This window comes from Piliocolobus tephrosceles, chromosome 2 (genome assembly GCF_002776525.5).
Source record: "Piliocolobus tephrosceles isolate RC106 chromosome 2, ASM277652v3, whole genome shotgun sequence".
Classification (NCBI taxonomy): domain Eukaryota; kingdom Metazoa; phylum Chordata; class Mammalia; order Primates; family Cercopithecidae; genus Piliocolobus; species Piliocolobus tephrosceles.
The window spans coordinates 148,382,648-148,410,534 of record NC_045435.1 but is presented as its reverse complement, the minus strand read 5'-3'; the positions used below and the strand labels follow the sequence as shown (position 1 = coordinate 148,410,534).

Genomic DNA, 27,887 nt, shown 5'->3' with positions numbered 1-27,887 from the left:
ATCTCTCTCTCTACTCATGTTTCTCTTCTGCATTTCACTGCATTTCTTGTTTTCCTGCGTGGTGTCTCTCTGCATTCTATATACTTCTCATTTTTCAAAATGACTGTGCCCCACTTTAGGTCTCTCCAAGACAACGTCATTGCCCTGTGTTTACTTCAAGGCCAATTGCTTCACCACACACTGGCTGAAAACTTATTTTGGAATGTTCAGGCAAACTCCCACTACTTACTGTTTTTCACACCTGTCAAGCCATGAAACAAAGTTACTTATATGTTTTTAAATGCATATGAGTCAGAATCCACTCTTCTAACAAAGGCTGACACCTAAAACTTGGTGTTTCCTTTTGAGACTTGGACATTTCCTAGAAACATGAAGAAAAGTCCTTTAGAACAGTTTCTTTTTTTAACTTTTAAGTTTAGAGGTACAAACACAGGTTTGTTACTAGGTAAACCTGTTTCATGCGGGTTTTTGTACAGATTATTTCATCACCCAGGTATCAAGCCTAGTACCCATTAGTTGATTTTCCTGATCTTCTCCTCCTCCCACCCTCTACCCCCGAAAGGCTGCAGTGTGTGGTGTTCTCCTCTCTGTGTCCATGTGTTCTCATCATTTAGCTCCCACTTGTAAGTGAGAACATGCAGCATTTGGTTTTCTGTTCCTGCGTTGGTTTGCTGAACACAATAGCCTACAAAGCTCCTTCCATATTCCCACAAAAGACTTGATCTTGTTTTTTTATGACTGCATAGTATTCCATGTTGTGTATCTACCACATTTTCTTTATCCCGTCTGTCATTAATGGACATTTAGGTTGATTCCATGTCTTTGCTCTTGTGAATAGTGCTGCAATGAATGTACACATGCATGTCTTTATAATAGAATGATTTATGTACCTCTGGGTATATACCCAGTAATGGGATTGCTGGGACAAATGGTATTCCTGTCTTTAATCCATCTAGAGTTAATTATTGTATATGGTGTAAGGAAGCGGTCCAGTTTCGATCTTCTTCATATGGCTAGCCTGTTATCCCAGCACCATTTATTAAATAGGGAATCCTTTCCCCATTGCTTGTTTTTGTCATGTTTGTCACAGATCAGACAGTTGTAGGTGTGTGGTCTTATTTCTGGATTTCCTATCCTGTTCCATTGGTCTATGTGCCTATACTTGTACTAGTACCATGCTCTTTTGGTTACTGTAGCCTGGTAGTATAGTTTGAAGTTGTGTAGCATGATGCCTCCAGCTTTGTTTTTTGTTGTTGTTGTTTTTGCTTTGTTTGTTTTGCTTAGGATTGTCTTGACTATTCAGGCTCTTTTTTGGTTCCATATGAATTTAAAAATAGTTTTCTTCTAGAAGAATGTCAATGGTAGTTTAATAGGAGTAGCATTGAATCTATAAATTGTTTTGGGCAGTAAGGCCATGTTAATAATATTAATTCCTCCTATGCACGTGCATAGAATGTTTTTCTATTTGTTTGTGTCATCTCTGATTTTCTTGAGACGTGTTTTTGTAGTTCTCTTAGTAGAAATACAAAATCTCTCATCTCCCTAGTTAGCTGTATTCCTAGGTATTTTATTGCTTTTTTTTTTTTTTTTGGCAATTGTGAATGGGAGTTCATTTGTGATTTGACTCTCAGCTTGACCATTGTTGATGTACAGAAATGCTAGGGATTTTTGCACATTGATTTTGTATCCTGAGGCTTTGCTGAAGTTGTGTATCTGCTTAAGACGCTTTTGGGCTGAGACAATGGAATTTTCTATATGTAGAATCATGTCATCTGCAAACAGAGACAGTTTGATTTTCTCTCTATTTGAATACGTTTTCTTTCTTTCTCTTGTCTGAACTTCCAATAATATGTTGAATAGGAGTGGTGAGAGAGGGCATCATTGTCTTTTGCAGTTTTCAAGGGGAATGGTTCCAGCTTTTGCCCATTTAGCCTGGTGTTGGCTGTGGGTTTGTTATATATGGCTCTTTTTACTTTGAGGTATGTTCCTTCAATACTTATTGAGAGTTTTTAACATGAAGGGATATTGATATTTATCAAAAGACTTCTCTGTATCTATTGAGATAATCGTCTGGTTTTTGTCTTTAGTTCCGTTTATGTGATGTATCATATTTATTGATTTGTGTATGTTGAACCAACCTTGCATCTCTGGCATGAAGCCTACTCGACTGTGGTGGATAAGCTTTTTGATGTGCTGCTGGATTTGGTCTGCTAGTATTTTGAGGGTTTTTGCATCGATGTTCATCAAGGATATTGACCTGAAGTTTCCTTTCTTTGTTGTACCTCTGCCCGGTTTTGGAATCAGGATAATGCTGGCCTCATAGAATGAGTTAGGAAGTAGTCCCTCCTTCCCTCCTTTTCAGGATTTTGGAATAGTTTCAGTAGTAATAGTACCAGCTCTTCTTTGTACATCTGGTAGACTTTAGCCAGAAATCTGTGTGGTCGTGGAAGTTTTTTTTTTTTTTGATTGGTAGGCTATTTATTGCTGCCTCAATTTCAGAGCTAGTTATTCATCTGTTTAGGGATTCAATTTCTTTCTGGTTCAACCTTGGGAGGGTGTATGTATCCAGGAATTTATCCATTTCTTCTAGATTTTCTAGTTTATGTGAACAGAGGTGTTTGTAATATTATCTCATGGTTCTTTGTTTTTTCTTGGGGTTGGTGGTAATATCACCCTTATCATTTCTGATTATGGTTATTTGAATCTTCTCTCTTTTCTTCTTTATTAATCTAGCTGGTGGTCTATTTTATTAATTTTTTCAAAAAACAAGCTCTGGCATTTGTTGATCTTTTGAATGGTTTTTCATGTCTCTATCTCCTTCAGTTTGGCTCTGATTTTTGTTATTTTTTAACTTCTGCTAGTTTTGGGATTTGTTTGCTTTCGGTAGAACAGTTTCAATACCAAGCTAAGGTAAACAAAATCCAGTGAGCTCTCTAACAGGATTTTTGTATACAATATTCAAGCATATTATATGGTCTAATTTATTTTACATTTACTTTTATGATTGAGATGTTAGAAAATGCATCCCCCTCCAATGTTTTTGGAAAAAAACATAATTAGAATTTTCTTTTGAAGTTTTGCAAACCAGGGAAACTTGAGATTCGTTTTCAATAGATGCAAAACCCTATCCTTTTAAGTAAAATGGCTGCCAGGAAACTACCAAAAACAGTTGAGAAATGATGTGCAAATTTGAGAGGAGACCTGTCACTTCATTTTTCCTCTCCAGCTTTTCACCAGCCTGAAACCTCGAGAAAAAAGAGAGGACAAGAAGGAAATTTGAGGCAGATTATTAATATGAACTTTAGCGTATCAATAATAAAATAATTTGGCTGGACTTACTTATTTTTATCCCCAATTGCCTTCCTAAAACATGTTTTTGTCCTGATGTAATGCAAGTGATGCGTACTTTCAGTTAAGATTTTCTTACTGAGTAAACAGTTTCCTTTGTAAATGATACTCTGAGCTCAGGCACAAATGTATGTCCCACAAACCTATTTAAGCCACAAGAAACACTAGAGCAACTACCCATGAAATAAATGCCCATGTTGGGGCACAGATTTGAAAGCATTGTGAATTGTAAGTACTTCATGTAGGAAGGTTAAATGCAACAGTTTATAGTTTATATTCTGCCAACTTAACCATGAGCCTAATCTTTGTTACACTTTTTTCTATTATTAGCTGAGATTTAAGAGGCATTTGGAAGTGCCCCAGTTAGCTGGAAACAGATGGCCTGTTCTTTCTCTTCTTAGAATCAACCAGAGAGCTCTACAGTAGCTGCTCAACTGTGGCTTCAGATTGTTTAGGGGTTTTTTTGTTTGTTTGTTTGCTTGTCTTTTGTTTTCTTGTGTTTTTTTTGTTTTTTTGTTTTGTTTTGTTTTGTTTTTTTGTACATGTGATGATGGCGTATTTTGGCAATTTACAATACTGTACAATCTTTCAATTAATCATTGCTTAAATGAAATGCTGTACTTTAGTAATCAGTGTTCAAAAATTTCCTATCATACAAACTTTTCAACCTTCATGTAGACTATTATGAACTGGCAACCTCTGGACTAGTTTAATAAAAGTGCCACATTTTTTTCTTGACAGTACTAACAATATATAATATTGCTTGTTCTGGAAGGTTGTTCAGCATGGAAATAGATCACAAGTGATGCATACATGAGAATGTGAAAATCTGCCATCTTTATCCCATCAATATTTGCTGATGGATCTTCCCTCAAGTAATTAAAACAAATGAAAGATAAATTTAAAAAGTCATACTTTTTACACAGAATTTTGCCTTTAAAAAAGGTCAGTCATTTGTGAAGAAGCTTTGCAGAATATTATTTCACAAAATCTTAGATGTGAAAGGGAACCTAGAGATTACTCAATCCAATCACTTCATATTTAAGTTTATAAAATGGAATTCTATGAAGGATCACAGAGCTACCCAATTAGTAGCAAGACCAAGCATAGGACCCCAATTTCCTGACTCTAAGTCCAGTCTTTACTATTTTATGATTAATTACTTTTGTTTCGGATGTTTATCTCAAAAGTAGATTGTACTAATTGAGAAATGTAAGACAGTTCTTATTTTGTGAGACTCAAAGTCTGACATTAGTGGGAATTCCAAGTAGTAACTGCTTTCCTGCCAAATTGAGACCTAAATTTACTGGTGCCTTCTGAGTAAAACAACAAATCAACACTAAATGCCGTTACAGCTTTGTGCCCTTCTAGCCTTATCCTTGATCACATCTCATAAAACGGAAAAGGGGTGAAGGGTTCAGAGTGAGCTTTGGGATCCAAGTCTCTAACCTCATTGACTCTGTTTCTGAAATTAAAATGTGAAAAATTTATAGTTTAGTTAATAGTAATGTACCAATGTTAATTTTATAGTTTTTACAAATGTGCTGTGATAACATAAGATATCAGCACTGGAGGAAACTAGCGAAAGATGTGGGCTATTCAGGTGCTCTCTGAACACTTTGAACTTTTGTGTAAATCTAAAATTATCTCATAACAAAAAGTGTTTTTAAAGCAAAACAACAAAAACACCCCAAAAATTATAGTCATGGGCACTAGATTAACCTTGAAGCACAGAGACAGATATGTAAGTATGTTTCTTTTCAATGATGTTTGTAATCAATGCTATGAAGTATGGATATTTTAAGAGCAATAGAGATGAAATCTCAAGCTTTTCTCTGATATTTGCTCTTATTCAGTATTTGTAGCAGTAATAAATACTCCACCAATAACCATCCCACTCCATTTCCCTTTACACAGACATAAAGACACACACACACTTAGACTTCTGAAACTTATCCTGATATCTCTCAGTCACTTCTGCAGCTGAGTAGTCCCATGCTTCAGGCCCTTGCTTAGGAGGCTGAAGAGGGTGGAGAAGCTCCCATGTTGTGCCCCATCATAATCATTTTCTTCCAATGCTCTGCCTCTCCCAGCAAACCGCCTGCCACCTTTTGCATCAAACATCACAGTGCTTTTCCACCTCTCATCCTAATGAAGTCCATGAGGTTGATTAAGTGGACCTTCAGAATTGTGGAGAGAGAGGAAGCAAATGTTAGTAAGAGTATTTTTAAATTCTTGGAATTTGCATTTGACACTTCTTAATTACTGTTAAAGTAATATCCAGATTCTAAATACCAAGGCATACTATGTTTATATTGTAGACTGCATTTGGATAATTCTATTTTCTCTGGTATGTGGTTATGCTTTTGGGACACATTTTCCCACTAAAGTGGGAAGTGCAAACTTATTTAATAATGATCTCAACATAGCGCAATTTAAAATGATAATTTGAAATGATATTTTGTACAGCATCATGAGATAACTATACAAATGAACTCTTGTAAGGTTAATGGTGTATTTAAAGCTTGAAAACTGCTAAGAATAAATCTTAAATGTTCTCACCACACACAAAAAAAGATAATGTGAGTTGATGGACATGTTACTGGGCTTGATTGTGGTAATCATTTCATAACATATATGTATATCAAAACATCATGTTGTATACTATAAATATATACAATTTTTATTTATCAATTATACCTCAATAAAACTGAAGAAAAAAGAATCAAAATATGCCCAAAAGACAACTGCAGGAAAAAAAATACAACAAAATGATTACCTCTGGGTTAAAATTCTGATAATGCCACTTTGAACAAGTTATTTAATGTCCCTGAGCCATATTTTTCACATCTTTAAAATAGAGATAACAATTCCTAAGTCTTTGTGATTATTAATGAAATAATGAACCAAAATGTGGACTGTAATTGTACCTATTCCATAGGGTTAGTGCACGTAAATGAGATGGGATGTACCATTTTAGCAGAGTATCTAGAGCACAGGCAGCACTTAGTAAAATGTTGACCATGTACTAACCTGCTAACAAGGAAACCCTCACATGTGCCCCATTCTTGCTGCTAGCTAACTTCTTTTACAACATGGCTCATTCATACCAAATTAAATAGAACACCATTTTGAATTATAGGTGTGATTAAGTACTTGCTGATTATTTTTCTCCTTTATCTCCACACACATATTGTTTAGCAAACATCTAAATCTGATTTAACAAGCTTATCTTTTACTGGGTGGTTTTTCATATTACTGAAGTATTTTATATAACCACAGAGATTCTCTATAGGTTTTCCTTAAATAACATGCTCACATTCCTTATATTAAACCCAAAACATGTTAATTTACCATATGCTAACATAAATCAGAGGTTTTAAGAACACATCTGTTGTATAAAACAGATCACATCTGTACACATTGTGAATGCACACATATAAATAGTAAACCAAAGTACACTGTTGTAGGAAATCTAAAGAGTAAAATAATAAACTCCTGTTTAGAATTAAAAGTATGTAATTAAGCAAAATACTGGGTCCATGGTAAGTATTCAATGAAAAATACACCGACTGAATTATCATGCTAATGATAAACTCTTCTAGGAATGACTCTTAAGAGTTGTTCTGTTTTTGAAATTGATTATTTATTTCATAAACCTATTATATTCATGGAATCAATTTTACTAATTATGAGATTATTTTATGATATCTTTTGTTTTTATCATAAGTCACTGCACTCAGTATATCTGGATTCTACTTTATGTTGTGTATGCTGTTTCCTTCAAAATGTTCTTTAGGAAAAAAAATATTTGAGCAGCAGAAACAGGCTGTTCTAGGACATCCTTTCCTTTAAAGACATGAGTTTCTCCAGCATAAAAAATAATTGGATTCCAAATTGGTTAAATTGCTTCTTCTGTAACAGTTCAGTCACATGTTGTCTTGTTACAGTGGAACATGTGCTCTCATTTCAGAAGAGCCATTCTGTGAAAAAGTTTTATTTGGCCCACATAGCCAATCCCCAGATTTGTGGGTGTTACCTCCTTTCTGTGTTACCCATTTTTTTCATCATCATTATTGCTTCTGCTTCATCAGCTGTAACACAGTTTAGGGCAATCCTTTTAAAGAATGAGATGTTTTTCAAAATAGACAAAACACTTGGCTAGACAGAAAAGAGATACCAACAAAATTAGGTCAGTTGTTTGTGTGTTGCTCCCTGAACCACTTCAGAGACACACCATCTCACACATGTGTAAACTAACAGACATTAAGCAAGCATATCATCTGTGCATTCCAACACACATTTTTATCCTATTTTATTAAGGAAAGTAAATGATATGCAAAGTGATTTCATTCAGACAATACAGGACCAAAACAACCAAATAAATGCTTGGTTTGGACCCTCTTTAGCAAACCCTCTAGGTGTTTCTGATGCAAGCTAAAGGTTGAAAAACACTCTGTAGCAACACAGAAGGAATAAGGCACAGTACTTGCCCCTAAGCACTTCTCCTTGGTCTCAAGGAATTCTCAGCTGCTTCAAATTTGCATTTTAATTACCTAGCACAGTTTTATCATATATAAGCTTAGTTGATAATGATAATATTATTGTTACTTAAGAGTGTAATGGTTTTTCATCTCTTCTTGAGCAGCCGTTCAATGAAGTATTTATTAGAAAGTAGTAGTTAGTATCCACTACAAAAAGCCTTATGAATCTTATGAGTTGAGTTGCATTGTTATTGCTTGTTACAACACACACACATAGAGAGAGAAAGAGAGAATTATAAAGTATAAAATCTTAAGTGACAAATATTTTCAATAAATAATTTTAAAGTGATTTTTGTGTTGTGTTTAAATTCTAGATAATATTATTAAGTGTATACTTGCTATCTTCTCATGTTTATTAATATAGGTTGTTTACAGCTTTCTGACAACATAATTAATATACAATTAATTATATATATTTATAAAGCATTTAATTTGATAAATTTTGACACATATATACATAGTATCATAAAACATTTTGTAGAGGGCCTTTCAGTTCTGATAGATTACAGGTATTCATTACTTGTGCAAGTTTTCCCCCTTTCAACCCTGATTTTAAAATGGGACTGCAGAGAACACTTTCTGAGTAAAGTAACATGAGCTAAGATTTGTAAGACGAGTGGATACCTCCCCAAATGAATACAAAGGGGAAGAGTTTTACAGAATGGAAATAAAGTCTATCTCACCTAGACTTCTAGACTTCTCACTTCTGACATCTAGACTCATGGCTGTTGTAATTTATCATCACTTTGGGTTTTGAAATATTTATTCAACTCTTTGTTTCTTCTTATAATTCCAAATGAGATGAGCTTAACAGGGCAAGTGAAATAAGCATCACTGCTTCTGAGAGTAGCCATCCCTGCAGTTTGTTTCTTGCATTAGAGTAACTTGTTTAGCTTTGTCCATCAATCCACTCTGGAATTCATGTTTATATGCTGTGTGTATTATAGAGAATAGCATGAGGAAAATTATATTTTCACCTTTAAAGAATGAAATCTAATAAGTTGCCTTTAATTTCCTTTTTACCTTCTTCTTCCCCTGAGCAAATTATTACCTCCCCAAATATTTATTTATCATTACTCCCATGTGTTAATACTGAGACTTTACTTTTTGTTCTCTCATTTGCATTATTTCCTCCATTGCAGGTTGGCTTCATGAGTTGGGAAAGAGACTGGAATCTCCGTACTATGGCAACAATACCTTGGGGGGCCCGTCGATCCGAAGTGCCTATATTGCTGCTCTGTACTTCACGCTGAGCAGCCTCACCAGCGTGGGTTTTGGGAACGTCTCTGCTAATACAGATGCAGAAAAGATCTTCTCCATCTGCACCATGCTGATTGGTGGTAAGAGAGCATCTTCTTTTATAGCAAGAGGAGGAACTATGCCTGCCTAACTATCACTGCCTGTTTGTTCTGTCCTGAAATACAATAGAGATAAGCTGATTAACACTGGAAGATTCTAAAAGCACTAATTAGATAGTCTAGATGCAAAGCTGTAGTTGTCTCTGTGGTTCCATATAAAAAGAGACTTGAGAGATTAACCCACTAGAGCGTGCATTTAAGAAGAATGGAGCAAGATTAACACATGGGGCTCCCCTTATGTAGAATCATTACCTCATCCAGCTTACTGTTTTAGCCTGCAAAGGTAAGACGAAGTAAGAAGTGGCTATGTAGGCAAACTTATAATACACATTTGCCCTGCCCACTAGGATGTGTACTCTGGACAGTGGCTTAGACCCTTTCCTAGATCCTAGACTTTTCCTAGATCCTCCAACTTACTTTTACATATGCCCTCTTTCTGGTCCACATTGTGGCCTTGAAACTATGGGTCAAGTCCGTTTCAGACTCTTCACTCAGTTTCTTCATCTTTCAAGTGATGTATTAGGCAAGATGCAACTGTGGTTCTTTCTACCTCTGATGTAATGTTACATGACCATAAATAATACAGAAATTGCTTTCTATAAAACAAGGGTATTAGTAAGATCCAGCAGTACTTCTCCCAATAAAAAATCAAATTTAATTTAGATGGTCTTTGCACTTCTCTCCCTAGGCAACTCTTTTATAAGAGACTCAGTGAAAGAGGGTGGTTGATTCAGCAAACATCTATCCCCACTCCTGGAATGAAAGCCCCAAGTACACTTACTTTGGAAAGCTCAAAACATTAAAAAATTAGGAAATTTGCCCAAAACACTCTCTAGAGAATTTTATGACAATCAAAAACAGGAATAAATATTTCTTATATGAACATAATGAAGCAGTCTGCATTTTATACTTCTCTTCAAAGAAATCACATTTTTAAAGCATTAAGAATATTTTTAAAGCCAGTAAGTTCAATATTCAGTTAAAATAAGAGACAGCTATAATTCATAAATATACATAAAGTCTGCAAAAACTGAGACTGATAGATGGCAAATGCGAGGAGAGATGGGAAGATGTGACAGGAGGGTCTGGCATGTCAAATCTCAGAAAGCATCAGCAAAAATACACTTCCTAAGTGTGAGGTTCATAACCTAAAGTGCAAAAGCTATCACCCTCCTTTATTACAAGTAAGAGCAACAAGTGAGCAAGTTGGTGAAGTAGAGAAGGCTCAACTCACAAAGAATCACACCAACTGTTCATATTTGCAGAGATCATGCTAACAACAGACAATAATTCAAAATATATTAATAAAGCTATTGCTGTTATTAAAGAAGACCACAAACAAAAACTAAGTATCTTAGAAAAGATATAACAAAAGAGGTTAAAGATAAGATGAAGTATCTAAGCAAAGATATCAAAGAAAAAAGTAAAGCCATCTTATGTACAAACATAAAATTGAAGGAAAAAAGGGAATAGACATTGCAAAGAATATAATGAGTCATAAAGGATAAAAAGAAGGAAAGCAAAAGAAACTGAAGGGAAGGAAGCAAAAGCAGAGAGAAAAAACAAAAAGAGACAGAGGGAGGAGAGAGAGAGAGATCAAAGATGGAAGGCAGGCAGGCAAAAGAAAGAAAGAAAAAGAGTGAGTGACAAAGACAGAAAGAAACAAACTTAAAAAGAGTAGAGAAAACCCTAACAGTAGAAAGCAGGCTAAGGAGAGCCAGCATATGTATATTGCTTATTAATGCATAAATAAATTTTAATAAGAATCAGCAGATTCAAAGGAAGACTTTTCACTATATAGCATTTTACATAATTTTTTAGAAAATGTTTGATAACATGAATTATTGCATGTAATTTTTTTAAGCAGGAGGAAGAGAAAAAGCTAGATAGCGGCACAATAGAAAGGAAGGAATATAACAGGGTTGATTCAACCATTTATGTATTCAAATATTGTATTAGTTCATTCTCACTCTGCTAATAAAGACATACCCAAGGCTGGGCAATTTATAAAGAAAAAGAGGTTTAATGGATTCATGGTTCCACATGGCTGGGGAGGCCTCACAGTCATGGCAGAAGGCAATGGAGGAGCACAAGCACATTTTACATGGCAGCAGGCAAGAGAGCATGTGCAGGGGAACTGCCCTTTATAAAACCATCACATCTTGTGAGACTTATTTACTATCAGCAGAACAGCACAGGAAAAACCTGTCCCCATGATTCAATTGCCTCCCACCAGGTCCCTCCCCACAACATGTGGGGATTATGGGAGCTACAATTCAAAATGAGATTTGGGTCGGGGACACAACCATATCAAGTGTGTAACCAAATACTTACTGAATATCTATTATATGACAACACCAATACAATAATAAATAGTGAACATTCATTAGTTGTTTTTGTGTTCCATTCTCTGTTTTAAGTGTTCTAACACAATACCATAATTTTTTAAGCAAATCTATGGGGTTGACACTATTATTATTTTTTCTTATAACAAATAGACTATTATACTATTTTCTCTGGACAGCAAACCCACCTTTATTTATTTTGCTTTGTAATGCTGGGGTTTGTACTCAGCAAAACTCATTCTTCTTCGCCAGCTGACCTCAGTTGCTTTTTCTTATAGGAGGAACCAAGGGAAGACTGGCAGGCAGGAGGAGGGGAGAAGGGACTGCCTGCTGTGGTGCGCATGCTGTTCCCTCAGTGGAGGCGGGCACCTCAGCAGCAGCAGATGGTTTCAGCCTTCATTCCAGAACCAAACTCACTGGGCCTCCTCAGACAATTTTCCATCAGTCAGGGGCGCTATCTTGTCCAAAGACAGAACCCTGGCTCACTGACACTCCTCACAACTCCTGCTCTGTGTTTCTATGTTCTGATAACTGCACTTCTTCCCTCTGTGTATCCAGCCCTAAGGATTAAGCCTTCTACATTTGCTATGTCTGTGTTACCTCTATTTTTCCTTTTTGTTTATTCAGCCTTCAAACCCCAGGAAAACCAATTCTCTATACTGAATTACTGCTGTTGAAGTATTTAGTATAATTTCTTTCTTCTAAACTTCCAACTGATGCAGATTGATATTATCCACAGTTTTCAGATAACAAATCTAAAGTATGGAGAATTAAAGTAACTTTCCAATGCCACACAACCAGTTTAGTAAAGACGCAAGGTTTGAACCCAGGTGAATACTTACTTCTCTCCTTAAACATGTAAAGGGAAACTTCACTGAACCATAAGACTGCTGTGATGGAGTATTAGGAGATGTTGGAGTCTACCTGGATCAACTAAGAGTTCTTTTTAGGCTAGAGTTCTGTTAATATTTTCTGCCCCACAATATTCCCCTCAAAACCTGTTTTAGCATGTCCTCTTAATGACCTTAATTCAAGATATCACTTTGAGTTTTGAACCTTATAATAGGAGATGGCTCCTACAGGCTTCCTTGCATGAGAGATGTGATATGAGTGTGTGGGTCTTAAGCAATTGGTCACCCAGCATGCAGTGAAATCAAAGAAGTATAAAAACAAACGTTCCCTCAAAGAGCTTATGATCCAGTTTGGAGGAGATAGGCTGAAACATGTGGAAAGAGTTTTACTGATACCAGGCAGTAAATGCTAAGTGCCATATCAGCTAGGAAGTTCAGAAGCAGTAGAGTTTCTTGGAAAGACAGTGCCATGGGACAGTTGTTGAAGTAGCATGCTGGGGCTGCAGCAGCTGTAACAAGCTCTTGGCTGATGTAGAGCAGTGACAGCCTAGGGAGCAGAGAACAGGAATTCTCATTTTCTGAAGAGCTACAGTGTGCCAGGCCCTGTGATGACTGTTTCATATCCAACATTATGACTTTTTATAATTTCCATTCTCTGTGATAGCCCATATTTCAGCCAAGCAAAGTCACAAGCATTTTGCAGATAAACACAGTCTATACTTATTTAATATTTGCCCATGTTTCTTCTACTCCTGATGATAATTTTGGGAAATGCTCACAGCTTAATTCTACTAATTTGACATTTCAAAAAATCCGTAAGATAATTGAGCTTATTCTCTATTGATCCACTTACTGTATTGTGAGTAGTGCTGAATCAAAAATTGTTAATGCACAAACTATTCCCCGCTGTTCTCTGTAGGTAGGTGCAACACTGATCACAAAGGCCAAAAGGTACAGGAAATAATCGGATAATGTCACTTTGTTTCTTGTTTGTTGAATGTTTATTGAGCAAATGTCCCAGTGCAAAATCAGTGCTCATTGGTAAGTGGCATTAAAAAATTTAGGTGACCTGAGCAGCACTTAGCAAACTATTCATTTGAAAGTCAAATGGCATCTAAGTGACTTGAATTTATTAGTTAAAGCTTTTCATATTTGTGTTTGTGGGGAAATAATTTTATATTATTGTGAAAATTACCCTGGCTAGGAAAAATGATGCCTGCATTTTAATATTTCCTAATTAACTAATTACTTGTAAACTGTTGAGAATTAATCATAAGAGCTCACACTATTGAGCACTTTGTTCATTTAATTCTTATAATACTGTGAGAGAGAGATTATTAATACCCCAATTTAGACATAAAGCAGAAAGATTTAGTGAGTTTAAATCCAGGACTCACTAAGACCTGGCAGACTTCTTCTAAAATATTCATTTTACTATGTACTATAAATTTATTTTATTTACTTAATTTTGATAAATGTAAACAAATAATTCATTTTTAAAAAGAAAAGCCTAAAATCTGCGTTACCATAGACTTACGTCTAGGGTATCTCACTAGAAATCCGCCACACAAGGCTGATGAAATTGCTAGTGGCAAGGATGCAGTATGCTAGAAAAATAAACAGTAGCAATATTAAATGAGAAAGGGGACTCGCAAAACTCCAGATAATTATCAAGGACAGAGATAATATTGCTCAGTGAGAAGAAACGGATGAAAAAATGCTGAATGGATCCAGCTGGGAGTCCTCTGGGAACCCATCAGAATTTCCACAGGAGTTGTACAGGTTTTATTTTATATGTCTATATATAGATATATATAGATTTTCTGAAGAGGTACAGTGTGAGCTACAGTAAAGAGCTAAGAAAGTTCATAGATAGGCAAAGCTTATATATATCAATATATATAGACATATAGCTATATATAGATATATAGAGATATGGAGATATATAGACATATATAGACATATACATACACACACATATGTACACATATATGTGTGTATATGTATATAAGCATAAACTTTATATGTATGTGTGTATATACATAAAGTTTTCATTTAAGATGTCATGTAAACTTCCATATAAGCATCTGTAATTATGGAGTGTACAAACCACTAATATATGGGAGGAATATTTAAAACTGTAAATCAGAGAGATTTACAGCAAAAATAATTTCTAAAAATTATACATAGGCAAAACTATGTGAACTTTGAGAACACTCAAAACAAATAAGTAATCCTAGTAGCTTCAGATGAATATTAGAATTAATGAGTGAATTCAGTAAGGTTTATGGACACAAGATCAATATGCAAAAAATCAATTGCATTTCTATATACTAGTAACAATTTAGAAATAAAATATAAAAATTATTACAAATAATTAAATATTTATGAATAATTATAACTAAAAATTTGTAAGACTTCTATACAGAAAATTACAAAACATTAGTGAGAAAATAATGGAAGGATATACAATGGTGATGGTTGCTAACAATGGACTCAGCATTGTGAAAATACTAGTTGTACTCAAAGTAATCTAAAGATTCAATGCAATCCCAATAAAAATTCCAGTAGATGTGTGTTTGTGTGTGTGTGTGTGTTTCAAAATTGACAAGTTGTTTCTAAAAATCAGTGGAAAAGAGCAAAAACCAGTCAAAGCTATCATGAAACAAAATTGGAAGATTTGTGCTACAGATATCAAAATGTATTTCAAAGTTACAGTAATTAAGAGTGCATGGTGTTTGTCCAATAATAGACCAATAGGCCAATGAAATAGAAGAGAGTTCAGAACTGTTTCTGAACTCATCTATTGTCACACATATGTTGTCACTTCATTTGTGATATGGATGCTACTTTCAGTAAATGTTGTTGGGTCAAATATATGTCTACCTGTTGGAAGACAACCTTGGTCCCTCTTAAAACTGTACATAAAAATTAATTCCAGGTGGATTTTGATCTAAATTTAGGAGGGAAAACAATAAAACTTCTAAAAGATAATACAGGAGAATATTTTTGTGACCTTTGATTTGGCAAAGGTTTCCTAATCATGACACAAAAAGCCCTAGCCATAAAGGAAAAGAATGATAAATTGAACTGCAGAACTTCTTTGGTATCAAAAGATCTTATTATAAATGTGAAGAGGGAAGTTACAGGATAGGAGAAGATATTTTCAAATGTTTATCTGACAAAGGACTCTCATCTACTGTATATAAAGAACTGTTAAATCGATGAGAAAAAGATCAATCAACTCCCTGAAATGGGCAAAAGCTTGGGAAAAAAACCTGAAAAGTAGATTTCCAATACCACAGTAGATGACAAACATATAAAAAAGTGCTCAACATCATTAATTAGAAACAAGCAAATTAAAACCAAAATTAGATACCATTTTATGTTCACCAAAATGATATGTTTAAAAACACCGCAACCCTAACTGTTTGAGAGGATAATGGAAAACCTTGACCACTCCTACACTGTTGATGGGCATGTCAGTCGATACAACTTTGTCAACATCTGCCATATCTGAATATACCTCTACTCTGTGATTCAACAATTCCACTTCTGAATATATAACCAGTGGAAATGCATACATGTCTACTTCAGGATATATACATAGATGTCTATAAAAGCCTTTTTGTAAGAATCTCAAACTGGAAATGTCCATTAATAGGAGAATAAATAAGTAAATTTTGAAATACCTATTCAAGAGAGCATTATATACTAAAAGTAAATGAACTACTATGTCATGGAACCTTGTGGACAAATCTTACAAACTCAATGCTCAGCAGAGAAGCCAGACAGAAAAAAGTACATACTGTATGATTTTGTTTAGAGAAAGTTAATAGACAGGCAAAGCTTATTAATTGTAATATAATTGGTAACTGTGGTTACCTTTGGTGAAGGGATTGGTTAGTGATTGAAGGGGATACAGGGAAGCCTCCAGAATACTATTATTTGGTTTATTCATCTGGGGTGGTGGGAGGTAGTGATTCTATAGTTATGTTTACTTTGAAAAATCTCAGTGAGCTTCACATTTAGCAAGTGGGTAACTTGTTCTATATCTATCTTTGATTTTAATTTTACGTTGTAAAATTTTAATAGATGAGCTAAAAATAATATATCAAGTGTGAGTTCAGAAGCGGCGTAATAGTGAGCTAAGTTCTTGCCTTTCATATCAGGTTGTTCTTGGGTTTGTCTTAACAATAATGAGTCAAGCAATGGAGTACAATTATATTGTCCAACATTTTGGTGATAACTGCAAAAATACCCCAAAAAAATCATTTTAAAAGGTTGATTTTGGCAAGTGAGATGGGGATGAAGGGATGAGTTTGGGGCTGGACTATTTATCATAGATTTTCTAAACCATTTGCTTACAATTATAAAACATTTTAAAGAAAGTATCAAACTACCAGAGGCACATTTCAGTTCCATAAATATTTATGGCATACTTAAATTATGCCAAGAGCTGTGCTAGATGCAGGGGAAACAAAGATGACTAAGATATGATACTTTCTTTCAAGGAGTTCACAGTTTAATAATGGAAATAGGTACTTAAGCAGAGGATGTTCTCTCTTTTTTATTTCTATTTTTTCCTATTATAATGCACATTTAGAAAAAATTGGAAAACAAACAAAAATAAAATTACACAGTCTCATTATCAAAAGACAGTTTTCCAGAATTTCCATACATATGTAACTATTTTTTGAAATATATGTGTATAACTATTCATATTTTTTGCAACCAGACAAAATATACAGAAAAGATTTTCTAATGTCTTTAAAAATTCTATTACACTAAACAGTGACTGCCTATAGTCGCCTAATGAGTTTGCCCCAGTTGATAGAGTCATCAGCACAGCCTTGGAGGTTGGATAAAGCTTCCTAATAAAGATCATTCATCACTGAGAACATATTCAGTTTCAGTGAAGCATTATTATCACAAAGTAATCAAGGCTTCCCTCGGGTCCCCCCCCACTGAATACACACACACTACCCTGACATAGTTTTATTGGGCCCATATGATGAGCTATTGTGTTCACAAATTCAGGCTGTTCTCAAGATGTCTTTGCACTGCCATTTAAATTCATCATTTAGGAAATTTTTCTCATCTCTATTCTCTCTGCCATCTGCCATCCACAAGCCAGTGTACTTATAACCAAGAATGGAAATTTCCAGGGCAATGAGGAGGTGGGAAAGAGAAGGAGGGCAGCTAAGATTACCCAAAACCTGAGCTCTGGCCTCCTTCTATATCAGTAGAAAATGCCCCCTACTTAGCCTCCAAAGCCACTGCAAAATAGTTGGCTAAAGTAATTAGCAATGATGTTATACTCCTGGAGATAAGTGTTGTCCAAAATTCAGGAAAAGAAAGAGAAGGGGAAAGAAAAAGGAGAAGGGAAGTGAAAAGGGAAAGGAAAAGACAAAGGGAAAGAGAAAGAGAAAGAAAAGTCCAGGGAGTTCTACAGAAGCGCTTCTTTCATTTGAGAACCACTTACTTTCTTCTTAGATGCCAATTGTTGAAGTTCATTCCAGGACCTGATACTGAGATGAAATTTTACAAAATGCATTTTATGCAAAACTCCTACACACACAAAAAAGAGACGCCCACACACTCAGCAGGTCGAACACTCAAGAATTATATACATCAAATTTGCTAGAAATAAAGGAAAAGTAAGTAATAACTTCCATACTGACCTGGATATAGAAGTTCTTGAGTCAGACTTTCATAGCAGATGGAATGATTTCTCCTGACAGTTACACACTCTTTGCCAGGGTGAAACGATAACCAGTGACAGAATGGTCATAATAACTTTGGAAAATGAAAGACTATGAGGACCAGAATTTTATTTTTTTAACTACTTAAATTAGAAATAGTTATCTATGCTGAAATGAGACTTTGAAATTGTGATGACTCAGACATAGACTAGTACTTTTCAATAACACTTATGAATGCTATAATTAATCCAGTAATTCATTTTACTAATAAAATACAACTGGGATGTTAAATAATCTGAACATATTACTTCTCTTACTTTAAGTGCTTTACACATTATAATTAAGCAAAGCAAGGTTAAAATCATACACATAATTAAGGAAAGCAGTGTTAAAATAAAACAGAATTGTTCTCTGTACTCGATTTAATCTCCACGAAAAGACGATTACATAGTGTTAAAGAGGGTAGGGCTTCCAAACACTTAGCCCATAAGTATATTAAGGGAGCCTGAAATCAATGTTTAATTTCTTTGACTTGGAGCAGAATCAGTTCTTTTCTTTGAGTGTTTATTGTAAGTAGAGCTCTTATCTTCCAGATAAAAGACTTAAGCATCAGAACTGCTGTGCTTCTAAAACAATACAGAAGAATGAACCTCTATTTAGAATCTATAAAGAACGAATCCAACATTTAGTTGCTACATGATATATATTTTTCATGGAATATTTTTGACCTGTTGGAACACATCTCATTTTTGAATATTTAGGAATAATACATACTTACACATTCTTGCATGTATCAAGCATTTATTGAGTATGTTTTGAATTTCTTTTATCAATAAGTTATGTCTACTAAGAGCCACTCTTTACTATTTATGAGGTTGCAGGAAAACCTTAAATCTGAGTCATTTTCCCCAAATTTAATTGCATTGAGCATGCTGAAATTTCATTAAATTTCAGCTTTCATAAGGAAAATTAACATAAATTGAGCAAATACTGTTTTTCATACATAGACTAGGGACTTTTTAAAACATACATATGTCTTTAAATCTTGAAATAGCTCTATGAGTAAGGGCTATTTAACATAATGACTATGCCCACTTAACATGAATCTGTTTAAAGGAGTTATGTAACTTACCAAGTTGACACAATTAAGAAGTAGCAAAATCAGTATTCAAATCCAGATCTGTCTGATTCTGAAGTTCATATTCTCTCTGCAACATTACATTGCTTCATGTACATAGACCCTAAGTTTAACCCTATTCTAGTAACTTTTCCAAAATACTGAGGTCTTGTTATGAAGGGAGTAATTTTATAGACATAGTGACCCTTATTCCATAGAGAAATTATGTATTACCTGGTAAAGAATTTTAATTCCACTGTGAGATTAGAATTAAGTTAGTATGCCAGTGTTTGGTAATTTCTGATAAATGTAGGGACACAAGATTTGAATTGGGGAGGTCTTGAAATAGGAAGATAGAAGTAATAATATGTTGACATATTTGCACTAATGTATCCATTATGATGCTAAGAAATTATCAACATAGCTCCTTGGGCACTGAGGTTTTGATACATGTACATTTTGATAGATCCTAATAGACAAGCTACTAAATGTTTAGTCTTTTTTAAAGCCCCAAATTACTGAAACAGATGATTTTACCCAACTAATAAGCTTCATGCCTCATTCCTAATCCTGTCCCAGAATAAGGATCAGGGATAAAATCTGAATATTACTTAGAGTTGACTTCTCCATAAATACGCATGTGCTTGGCCCTCATCTCTCTCTCAGTTTCACAGCTCCAGGTATGTCCAAGGCCTTCTTGGATTATCTGCTGGTGTCTGTTTAGAAACCATTTCAGTTTCGTTCTGCTAATGACTAGTGAGTGCAAAATCCTGTCATGCCTTCTATGTCTTAATGATACCTAGTTGCTTCCCAAAGTGAGTAATTCCTGGAAAATGAGGTCCATCCTTTCACTCTACTGTTCTCCAGAAGAAATACCCACCCTAAATATCCATATGCCCTCAAATTCTGGTGAACAAAATTTTTCATGTCATTACACTTTGATGGTAGGTTTGAGACAGGCTCAAAGGGCAGGCTTAGCAAGTAAGTGGAGGTTAAATACTATCTGGCTGACAAACCTCATTAAAACAAGAGCCCCATATATATATATACACCCTGCTGGTGCATCTCATGGTGGCAACAATGACTCTATGCAGAATACCTCTTTTTCTCTGTGAATTCATTTGTTTCTTGAATGGTCTCAGATTTTCCGATATCTCCCTCAAAATTAAAGTAACTGCAGAGCTAGGGTTGGAGTGGGTATTGGAGCTTCACACTGCTCAAGAAATCCTCAATTACATTTTTTACAACTTCCTTCATATCTGCATTAATATAAATTTATCATATTTAATATTCTAAAGCAAAGTTTACATGACGGCTTTTTGAGGGGGTGAGACTAAAATTCCCACAAAGGCTAACTAAAGTAGACTTACTTCAAAAATTTATTTCATTCATTACTATAATAAAAGTAATTATTAAACTATAATTTTATAGCTTATTCTATCAAACTATGAAAACCATTTTATTGTAACTATTAAACTATACACAACTACTAAAATAATATAGATGTAAATCAAGTTCAAATAAAAGTTTATCATAACCAGAACGGCAGCTAACAGATTAAATGTAAATCAAAGAGGCCTATTTTGCATATCATTGAGTATTTTTAAAGATATTTTTACTCTGATCAAGCCATATGGAATCAAAGTGATTGCTTCAGGATGTAACCTGTGATACAGTGTCTGTACCAAAATGCTTGTACCAAAATAGCTGTATCAACATGGCCATAGAAGCACATTCTGCTCTGATCCAGGATAGACTGTAAATTAGATTTAAGTGGTGGGCCCCACTGTCATATTTCTCTTCCATTGTATACTGTGTTGTTCTTTCTAGCCTTGATGCATGCCTTGGTGTTTGGAAACGTGACAGCAATCATACAGAGGATGTACTCCAGATGGTCCCTCTATCACACTAGAACTAAGGATCTGAAAGATTTCATCCGTGTCCATCACCTGCCCCAACAACTCAAGCAGAGGATGCTCGAATATTTTCAAACAACCTGGTCAGTCAACAATGGAATAGATTCAAATGAGGTAATGTTCATTTCTCATGTTGTTTTCAGGCAGAAAGCACATATTCTAAGGTAAAAGCAAGATGCTCTAATGCAGGTATCAGAAGTGAAAAGCATACTAACTTCTTTATTCCTTTATTTTTTTAATTATTCATGAATTCCAATCCATCTTCTTTCGCTTGCTTTGGCTTGTGTTTTCACAATGCCAATTTGGATTGACCAAAGTTTTATATTAACTTGCTGCTTGTTCAATCAGGTGGACTTACTTTCCTTCTTATCATCTCTTTTCGAAGGAATCAATTCTTACGACAATTTAATGGTGTAATCTGGGATAATTATATGAATCAAGTTTCTGTTTCCCTTTAACATCAATAAAGTTAAAAAATTCCATCAAAGGGGTTATGTTTATACTTCCAGAAACACCCCAGACTGCCACTTTAAAAAAGGTATTGTATATATCTCACGCCTGTAATCCCAGCACTTTGGGAGGCCCAGGCGGGCAGATCACGAGGTCAGGAGATGGAGACCATCTGGCTAGCACGGTGAAACTCAGTCTCTACTAAAAATACAAAAAATTAGCTGGGCATGGTGGCGGGCGCCTGTAGTCCCAGCTACTCGGGAGGCTGAGGCAGGAGAGTGGGGTGAAACCGGGAGGTGGAGCTTGCAGTGAGCCAAGATCACACCACTGCACTCCAGCCTGGGCGATGAGCGAGACTCCATCTCAAAAAAAAAAAAAAAAAAGATATTATATAAATCAACCAACCATTTCATCAACCCACCAACCAAACCTGTAACCAACGTTTTAGTAGTGATTAATTGGTTTCTCCTCTCTTCATATAATCACCAGTGGATACAAATTCCATATCTTATGTCCTGACTAGGACTCTGTGAGAAGCAAGTCACAATGAGTCATTATATGTTTTCCTGCTAGAGCAATTTTCTTAATTTGTTCTCTTTCTCCAACTTCTTATCAGCTGATTATTTAGTAGCACATAATTGAAATCACAGTCACTGAAAAATCTCTCCAGGATTATACATACTTAGATTTCCTCTTCTGTATGCTGGATGGCCAAACAGCAGGAGACAGTAGGAAGAGCATCCCTGCAGTCTTGCAAAGTAAATCAGTTAGACTACACTTACCCCAATTTGATTTCCTCCTTCATCTTCTCTGACAGCTTTTGAAAGACTTTCCAGATGAACTGCGTTCTGACATCACTATGCACTTGAACAAGGAGATCTTACAGTTGTCCCTTTTTGAATGTGCCAGCCGGGGCTGCCTCAGGTCTCTGTCTCTACACATCAAAACCTCTTTCTGTGCTCCGGGGGAGTATCTGCTGCGTCAAGGGGATGCTTTGCAGGCCATCTACTTTGTATGCTCGGGCTCCATGGAAGTTCTTAAAGACAGCATGGTGCTGGCTATTCTTGGTAGGTCTGAATTGAAAAACTTGTATGAAGTTTGACTCTGGAGCATAAATTAAGAAGATGAAACAGGGAAAAAGTGCTATTGAGAGTAGGAAAAGAATAGATGAAGACGTGAACTCAGGAGTATTCTTCATATGAGTTTAGTTTGCCTAAGTGTTATATCCAACATATTATTTAATTCTTGTAAAAAAAAACAGTAGTATAAATATGATCTCCATTTTAGACATGAATAACTAGTTCTTGAGTTAACAAGCCCAGATCACCTAGTAAGAAAATAAGCTCAGTTATTTTTGATTGCTAAAGCCAAATTATAAATCATGATAGATACTCCCTTCTGGTGAAATAGCTGCTCCGTTTTAAGAGGGCATTTATTTTTGTGGAAAATTAATTTAGAGAACACAAAAACTAAATTGTGTCTGTGCTAGAAATAGAGCAAAGGTGACTGTGTTTCAAGAATAAGCTCTCATAGCCGTCATTAACCTAATAATGTCAAGGTGACTATAGGCTCTTTTTACTTTCTTAAAGAAAACTTACAAGATATATTGTGAAAATTTTGTGCCACGGAGCTGACTCACAATATTAATATGTAATTGGTCTTCATTGAAATACAAAGGGCAGTTGACAAAAACAGCATGCAGAGTTAATGTATACAAAATCCTGTTTACAATTTTATGTGGGGCTATTTTAAAGGTCACTCTGGGCTGGGCACGGTGACTCATGCCTGTAATCCTAGCACTTTTGGAGACGAGGCAGGTGCATTGCTTGAGCCCATGAGTTCAAGACCAGCCTGGGCAACATGGACAGACCCTGTCTCTACTAAAAGTACAAATAATGACCTGGCCATGGTGGCAGGATCCTGTAGTTTCAGCTACCTGGGAGGCTGAGATGGGAGGATCGCTTGAGTCTGAGAGGTGGAGGGTGCAGCAAGCCAAGATAGTGCCACTGCCTCCAACCTAAGTGCAGAGAGAGAGAGAGACAGTGTCTCAAAAAAAAAAAAAAAAAAAAAAACTGTAATTTTTGTTTGTTTATTCACCTAACGTTTATTGAGGGCCTATGAATGAATCCAGTATCGGTCTAAACACTGATAATGCAGCAAAAAAGAAAATGGTCAAAATCCTTGACTACATGAAAATTAAACTGAAGTGAAGGATATGATGGGATCTGAGACCAGCCAAGGTGGTAGTAATGATGGTGAGAGGCAGGTGAATTCAGGATGTATTTCAAACACCAATATAAAACACAAATATTTAGAGTTTGTGCTAATAAAAGGGGGGTAAATTCAGTACCTTTTTATTTTTAATTTTTAAGAACCTTATTTTTGTAAACAACTACTTGCAAAGTGTGTTCACACACAAGGTCTCATTTAAGCCTTTACAACACAGAAAGACAGATGGCGAAGGTATTTTCTCTGATTTTTCTAAAGTCAAGGCTAACCTAAGACATTGGATTCTGTATTCAACATTCCTTCCGTGTCTAAACAATGTCTATCTTTCTAATTAAAAAAAAAACCCTGCACTCATTTGTTTATCACAGCACTATTTATGATAGCAACAATATGGAATCAACCTAAGTGTTCATCAATGGATGAATGGATTAAAAATGTGGTACATATATGCAATGGAATACTATTCAGCCATAAAGAAGAATGAAATCATGTGTTTTGCAGCAATGTGAATTGAACTGGATACCATTATCTTAAGTAAAATAACTCAGAAAAAGAAAGTCAAATATTACATGTTCTCACTTATAATTGGGAGGTAAATAAAGTGTACAGATGGACATAGAGTGTGGAATAATAGACACTGGAGACTAGAAAAAGTGGAAGACTGGGGGAGGGGGGTGAGGGATGAAAATAAGTTAATGGATACAGGGTACACCATTCAAGTGATGGTTACACTCAAAGTCCAGACTTCACCACTAGACAATATATCTATGTAACAAAACTGCACTTGTATTCCTTAAATTTATGCAAATTAAAAAAAGACATTATTCTATATAATCATTGTAGGCCTTCTATCAATGGATTCTGGCTAGTAAGCTTCAAAATAGATTATATTTTGGAAGAGAAAAAGAGAACTAATATGTATTGAATCCCTCATATGATCTGGGTGTTTATGCCCATTATTGAATTTAAATCTTGCAACCTTATTATTTGTGGGTTATGATCTGAATGTCTGCCTCCCCCCAAAATTGATATGTCAAAACCTAATCCCCAATATGATGGTATTAGGGGTAGGGCCTTGAAAAGGTGAATAGGTGATGAGGGCACAGCCCTCGTGAATGGGATTAATGTCTTTATAATAGAGGCTCAGGAGAACTACCCTGCCTTTTCTTCCACTTGCGGACACAATGAAAAGGTGCCATCTGTGAATCACAAAGTGAGCCCTTACCAGACACCAGCCTCTAGAACTATGAGAAATAATTTTTTTGTTTATAAGCTGCCCAGTATACAGTATGGCAACCTGAATAGACTAAGACAGTATGATTATTTCCAAGATTAAAGGTGAAGAGATAGACACTAGTGAATGATGCAAGACCCATATGCTTTTCACTGCTTCATGTTGACTTGTTTACCACTTAGAGTAAAGGTAGGGATTGTCTTTCAAATTTGTGACTCTGTTCTTTTCTCATTCTCTTATGTTTTTCTCCTTAATAGAAAGTCATGGAATGGCAACTCAGAGTTTACTATTAATGTGGTCATTTCTTTATCAATATTAGAGTAAAGCTCAATACTAGAGTAACTCGATATTAGAGCAAGGCTCCCTGTGTGTGTGTGTGTGTGTGTGTGTGTGTGTGTGTGTGTGTGTGTGTTTTCTTTCTTAAGGGGAGAATTTAACACTCTTCCTGGCCTCTTCTCAACTTTGTGAAGTTAAAGGCCAGTCACCCTATCATCTTGTTATTCTAAATTAGAATTAACAGTTATTCTTAATTTGCTTCAAAAACTTAACCTTAATCATAAAATATTTTTTATTGATTTTTCTTTAGTACCACGAAATGTTTTGTAGCCTGCCTAAGGATTCAGCCTGTTTTTAAGAGGGCATCTAGACTTTTTCCTTAGAATCTTATTTCATTCCAAACAGATATAATGTGGATTTTTCTATAATTGTGGTGTATTCTAAATATTGGTAGCTATCAACAGTTTTAGGAATAGGATATGAAGACATCATCTATGACACTAGAACACAATAAGTACAAATTTAGTGGCTTCTGTGTAACTTCCATCGCTAGTCAAATATGATTCAGTTGGATATTTCTTGTTACATTTTTTAAAAAACTACTTATGGCTGAAATATTTAATTCATTATCTTTTGCTCCTGGCCCCAAGTTTCTCCATAAAATGTGATTAACATGGGTAACATTTTCACATCTTTGCCTCACCCATGTATACATCAAAAGTGCATATTGCTGCATGACCATTCTAAACACTGGTATATGGTACTGGGGCTAACCTCAAACTAAGACAATAAAAGATTAATATTTACTTTCTGTGATTAACATTCTTTCAATAAAGATTGAGTATTTTACTTTCCCTATGGCAATATTGCCTTATAGGGCTAATTCAAATCAATACTACTTTGATAAACTTAGCAAGTACGTGACATTATACTTGAACTGTAGATATTTAGCACATGTTCACTCTGCCAATGAAAACAATTAATGTTCTTCTTCTTCACAACAACAGCTGTCCAAGCATAAACTTATTCTAGCAACTTTCTTGTCCAGTCAATATGTGCAAACATTTCTTAATCTGATACCTGGAAAGGGTAGGGGCAGGAATTTGTTATGGGGCTAGAATTCGTTTGCCTTGTACGCCTTGATTTCATGTCCAGGTAATAGTGTCTCCCCGACCAATTTCTTCATTGTTTTAAAAGAAAATGGCAAAGCATGAATAAATGTACTCTCAACAGAACATTAGTCTGCCTAATTATAACTAAACGTAAGTTATAGCTCTAACCTGGGTGGATTGCAGATGCATCCTATCACCATATGTGTTTCAATGAAAGAGTAACTGATTAGCAAAGATCAATAGTATAATGCTGAAAAATGGAGCCCACAAGGAAATCTTTCTCATCTTTGAGAAATAAGGATACTGAGACCCAAAGTTACTTAAAAACTTAACTAAAGGTCCTAAATCTAGACAATAAGAAGTCCACAAGACTGCAAAATTAGTGAGGTAGTTTTAGGTAATGAGGTGAATACCAACATGGTATTCATCAGTACCTGCTTGCCAGGACTCAATACAAGGTCCAGCACACGTTGTCAGTTCCCCATAAATATTCATTGAACGAATAAATAAAGTGGAATTCTTTCTAGGATGCCAAGATTGGCAGGATGTTGGTGCTGTTTTTATAGCTAGTGTCATTGTGACTGAAATAGCCATACCATGGCAACCCAAAGTATGAAAGTATGATGACCCTAAAGTTATTGCAGACACTAGTTGCTTCACAGAGAATGTGAATGTTTATTGTGCAAGACACCGCATCGTGATAAATTCTCCTCAAATATACAAAATTTTAAAATTTGCCGTATTCAAAACATCCTGGCTATATTTACATCCTGCATCAGTACCCAACTTTGAGTTTTGAGCAGCAAGTTAGATTTCTAATGAAATACACAAGAAACAAAATTTCCAAGTTTAGCAATATTGACAGCAATAAATCAGACTTAAATTCTTCCATACCATCTGGCTATGTACTATTCCTAGTGTCTATAAATGTAGATTTTAGTCTATTTTTTCTTCTACCAAAATAGGCTAAATTTCAAGGTTTAAGTCCAGTGTTAACTTGAAGATAATCCCTAGTTTTAATATAATAATTTTAAAACTATGTTTTTGTTCGACATGCATATTTATTAAAAACTCAGGTATTCATAGTCAATTTGACATGCTTCCTTTTACTGTCAAATCTGATAAAACAGACTTGTATTGAAGCCTGCTACATACCAGCGACTTTGCTTCCACAAATGCTGGGCACAATAAAAAATAAAAATTTTAAACAACACTGGGTACAATAAAAAATTTAAAAGTTAAAAAAAATTGTTGAATGGGAAGTAGAGGCCATTTGTCCTAATAACATTCCAAAGATATAGCTTGCTTGCTGCTTGTTGTTGTTAGTTAAAATTTGTTAGTTGTTGGTTATTTATGAAATGGAGCATAATGGCCATAAAACAAATAAAAGCTAAAGCCCAGG

General features: G+C 35.2%; 1 protein-coding gene across 1 annotated transcript in view; it reads left to right on the top strand.

The window, feature by feature from the left end:
- Nucleotides 1-27,887, top strand: part of KCNH8 (potassium voltage-gated channel subfamily H member 8) — a 383,990-nt gene that overhangs the window by 288,247 nt on the left and 67,856 nt on the right. Inside the window, exons 8-10 of the mRNA XM_023207239.2 lie at nucleotides 9,035-9,232; nucleotides 21,099-21,298; nucleotides 22,452-22,701. Of these exons, the coding sequence (XP_023063007.1) occupies nucleotides 9,035-9,232; nucleotides 21,099-21,298; nucleotides 22,452-22,701 (648 nt within the window). The remainder of the gene's footprint in view (nucleotides 1-9,034; nucleotides 9,233-21,098; nucleotides 21,299-22,451; nucleotides 22,702-27,887) is intronic.